Genomic DNA, 4,639 nt, shown 5'->3' on the forward strand with positions numbered 1-4,639 from the left:
TAGAAAAATTATTTTTAAAAAAATTAAACAACCAACTTTAAAATAACTTGTCAAACATCCTTATTTTATAAAAAATTTAAAAATTATTTTTGTTTGTTTAACATAAAAGCAATTTTCAAAAACAAACATTATGGAACGTGATTGAACTTTTCTCTTATTTCTTTTTCATTTTCTTGTTACTTAAAATGACCGACAAGGAAGATGAATTAAATTGTTGAAGAACATCTTTTGCCAAACATATTAGTTAAAAAAAGTGATTTAAAAAGCGGGCCCTATCCTATTCTGTAGCCCATGATATCTTTGTAGGCCCATGATATCTTTGTACGTTACCATAAAGGGCCAGAGGCATGCCTTATCCAACTTGTGTTAATACTTGTTTGTGACATGAAATGATGGAATACAAAGAACACCTCTCTAGTCCAGTCCAAAACAAATGAAAACAAATTCAAAACATTTCTTTCCAGCAAACCCACCAACCCTCAAAAAGGGATTTCAACTGCAAATAGTAACCATACAATTTCAAAGCAAAAACTTAAGCAAACAGCCAAACACTCACGTATATCTAATATTACCACAGCAACACTACTAAATAGTTATTCTATGCCAAGCTTCTTTCTCATCCCCATAACAAAGCCATGGACCTTGTGTGGGTCTTCCAGAGAAGACGACACGCTCTCCTTTTCCATGCACCTCTTGGTCCAAGCTATCAACTTGGGACACTCCGCCTCTATGCTGAAGTTTCCAAAGCTCTCATATGCATGAAACCAGCAAGAGAAGGTCACCAGAGCCACATCCACAAACCCAATTTTTTCACCGCCGAAGTAAGGCTTCTCTCCAAGCTCTCCTTCCAGAAGCTTGAGGCACTCTATGAATTCCTTCTTGGCTGTTTCCTGCTCTTCTCCTTTGGTTGACCATATCTTCCTTCCAAGTTCATAGAGCTGTGGAAAACAATAAAGTCAAAGAGAGAAAAGGGTTATTTTTTTGGAGCATTTCATCAAGTTTCAACTTTCCGTATAGTTGGACAAGTTTATTAAGGACCCTTCAGCATAGAAATCTCATATACTAGGAACATATTAAATGAAGGGCCGGTGGCAGAAAAATATCAGAATCAGTTGAAAGAATGTATCATTTGCTAAAGCTTTTCCCCTCAATGTGGGTTTTAGAAAATGAGAAGAAAGAGATCAAAGCAAAAAAACATGTATTAAAAGAACTGCTCTGCAAAATGTTGAACATCAGGATAACAAAAAAAAACCAAACACTGTGCTTTAAAAACTGGTTTTTGGATCCCCTTTCTTGAGGGAAAAGGCATTCTTGAGATCTGCTTTTTTGGGTGGAAAGAACGGACTTCAGATTCAACAGAACAAAGAAATGAAAACCCATATATAACAAAGAACTGAAAACCCACATCAGAAATGCAAAGTGGAGTCTTGTTGCACACACAGCTAAGAGAATCAGTAAAGTTCTAGTTTGAGACCCCAAGGCCCACAAAACTTAATGTCAGAAGAGAATGTGTGAACAAGAACCCAGCAGTTTGGACAAATCCCTCATCATTATCAAAATCTGAGCCAATCGCCATGAATCAATGGAAAAAAAAGGCTTTAAATCAACAGCAAAGACATACCTTCTTGTCTACGTAGTCCGCCCAGAACCTGGCCTGAGCTCTCTGGTATGGGTCACTAGGCAAAAGCGGAGATTTATCGTGCCAAACCTCATCAATATACTGAACTATTATCAGAGACTCACAAATGGGCTTTCCATTGTGGATCAGAACCGGGATTTTCTTATGAACTGGATTCACCTCAAGAAGCAGAGGGCTCTTGTTCCTAAGGTCCTCCTCTTTATATTCATACTTGAGGCCCTTCTCTGCCAGGGCAAGTCTGACCCTCATACCAAACATGCTAGGCCAGAAATCCAACAAGATAATCTCGTCTGCCATTGCTCCTACTGTGATCAATAAGATTCAGACTCAAGTATTGATGAACAACCCAAGGGAAATTGTCAAGTATTTATAGCAAATCTCAGAGAGTGGGTTAAAACCTTGGAAATTTCTAGGAGGTGGTGATGCTCATTGCTTATCTCAGCATTCATTTTCCTTCCAGATTATGTTCTTATCTCAGTTTCGTTTCTCACTCCAGAATTCCCATATGTATTTTTTTATTAAATATAATGCTTCCAGAGAGGTCATTGCTTTGATCATTCCACGTCATTGCTGTCGTCAGCCCAAGTCAATTAAGTACACTGGTTCATTCTTGCATCCTTTTAGGCGGACAAGTCAAACTATTTTAAACTTTATGTTTATTACAACTTCTTAAAATTTCTGTGATTTTTGTATTTTTATGTAAGCTCTAAACTTGTTTTTAAATTCTAAATCTACTTTATTTTTAAGTATGAAAAATATCTATAAAATTAATTATTTTATTTCTTTTTAAATTAATTTGAAATTTAATATATATTTAAATATTATAATTTATTAACATAATAAAAAATTTATAACAATTAATTGTATAATAGATAAAAAAAAATTAGTAATAGGATAGTAACTATAATTTCTAATTATATTTAGTTGTTAGAAAATGTTAAAATTCTTTTAAGTTAGTGTATCTTTGGATTTGAAGATTTGTCATTGAAATATGCCTTCCATTCGTGAAATTAATTTATTGATTTTTGGAATTTTAATCATGAAGGAGTATCACATTTTAATTTTCTATTTTTAAAAACTAATTGAAATTATTAATTCTAATGGGTGTTTAGATGAATGTGAATTATGTTTTAGAATCTCGATTAAAAAATTTTATTAGAATTGAAAGTTATTTTTGGCCTTTTTTTATAAAGTTAAATTTTTTAAATTTATAGTAAATTTATTTCTAATTTAAATTTTATGATTTTTAGTGCCACTTATTTTTATTTTTGAATAGTAATTAATAATAATTTTTGGAATTCAATTTTGTTAAGAATGGGATGACTTTTGGGGTAAAAATAGAGGCAACATGTTGAGTTCATGAGAGTGACATGCTTATTCATTTTGTTTAAAAGTTAAATTAACTCATAATGATCTGAAAAGCTTCAAGATGTCTTTATCTCCATGGCTTGTTTGATATACATGATATTGAATCCTTGCTATTTTGATTTGGTTAGATAAGCTACAAATGATTAGCTTCATTTCTATTAAGTGAGTAAAAGCTCATTTTTGGACCTTGTGTTTGCATAAATGGTGAATAATGCTCTTTAAAGCCTAAATGTAAACTTATACCCATTTAATGAGCATTAAAGAGTGAGTAAAGACACCTGGAATATCCATAAGAGGTTGAGATAATCAGTCCTTGATTGTTTGTTCTCTCTTTGAAATTAAATTTTTTAAAAAAAATGAAAAGAAAAGAAAAAAAAAATATGAAGTTTCCCGGAATGGATATGGCTCCTTGGCAATGTTTCAAGAATTAAAAAGCCTCCATTGCAAGAGTGAGACATCCCTTATGTTATGTTGTAAAGGCATCCTTAGAGATCCTCAAGTCAAAAATTTATCTTAAGGGTAAAACTTATAGCTTTGTATTCCTTTCAATGCTAAATGTGAAAAGCAAATAGTGTATGAATTTTATTAAAGGGATGTGATTAGGTCATGTTAAATAGAAATCTGGCCAAGATAGATGCAAATTGACTTCTTGGAACATTATCTTGAATTTCTCTAGGAAGGAAGAGTATCTTGAAAATGATTTTTGGCTCATAAATGAATAGAGGTTTATAAGTGGAAATTATTTAACATTCTCACCGTTTTATGGTGTCATGAGTGACTTTTTTTTTTAGCTTAAGCTTCCTTGTTAGAGTGTTGATAATCATTTGTTTTTTTACCTATTCATTTGATAAATTTGGAAAGTACTTCAATCACTATGTTTATTAATTTTGTCTATTGTTAAGTTCTTGGAAGCATTTTTGTTCAATGTGAATCAATTCTAACTCATTAATTGAAAGATAAGTATGTCATCCTACTCTATCTCATCTTTGGTCGATCAATTTTCAGTTTTTGGAAAGCCTATTGGTGTATTTCTTGTGATATTTCGATAGTTTTTGCCTAAGTTATTTTTCAATTGGTGTCAATCGATCTACTGAATTTGTGGATCAATCCATTGTGTGCACAATGTAGTGATCGAGAGTCTTTGAATGAATCGATCCACCAAGATCGATACCACCTATTCCTTGTCTCTTACACACTTAGCCATTTTTTTTTCAAATTTGGTCTGTTCAAACCTATGTGATTGTGACTGTGTCTCATCGAGAGCACAATCAAAAACTAGATCGATCCACCAAGATCGATACCACTTATGCATTTGTGAATTCCATTTTTGCCCCCAACTAGTTATACTCATATGGTTTAATGGATGAGGGGTATTTTCATAATTAAAAGTAAAAAATTGAAATTTTGAAAAAGTCAAAATCCCTAAATCAGTTTTTCCTGATTCATTTCTTTCAAAAGCCCTAGGTCTTTTGTTCCAAAGAAATGAACTTCTCTACTCTATGCTTCTCTTTAGCCATCATCGTCGGTCCACCATTCCGGCCACTACCGTCAGAAGTCTCTACCACTGGAAACCTTTATCGTCAAACTTCCCTATCTAGTGAGCCTTTCAAGTCCAGCCAATCCCACCAGATA

General features: G+C 33.0%; 1 protein-coding gene across 1 annotated transcript; it reads right to left on the reverse strand.

Moving 5' to 3' along the window:
* Positions 1 to 390: 390 nt before the first annotated feature.
* Positions 391 to 1,990, reverse strand: LOC117908439 (probable glutathione S-transferase). Its single transcript, XM_034822019.1, has 2 exons — positions 1,622 to 1,990; positions 391 to 938 (listed from the first exon to the last, which is right to left on the reverse strand). Exons 1-2 carry the CDS (start codon positions 1,934 to 1,936, stop codon positions 594 to 596), a joined length of 660 nt encoding a protein of 219 aa, XP_034677910.1. The 5' UTR covers positions 1,937 to 1,990; the 3' UTR covers positions 391 to 593.
* Positions 1,991 to 4,639: the final 2,649 nt, after the last annotated feature.

The sequence above is a fragment of the Vitis riparia genome, chromosome 19 (assembly GCF_004353265.1).
Source record: "Vitis riparia cultivar Riparia Gloire de Montpellier isolate 1030 chromosome 19, EGFV_Vit.rip_1.0, whole genome shotgun sequence".
NCBI classification, from domain to species: domain Eukaryota; kingdom Viridiplantae; phylum Streptophyta; class Magnoliopsida; order Vitales; family Vitaceae; genus Vitis; species Vitis riparia.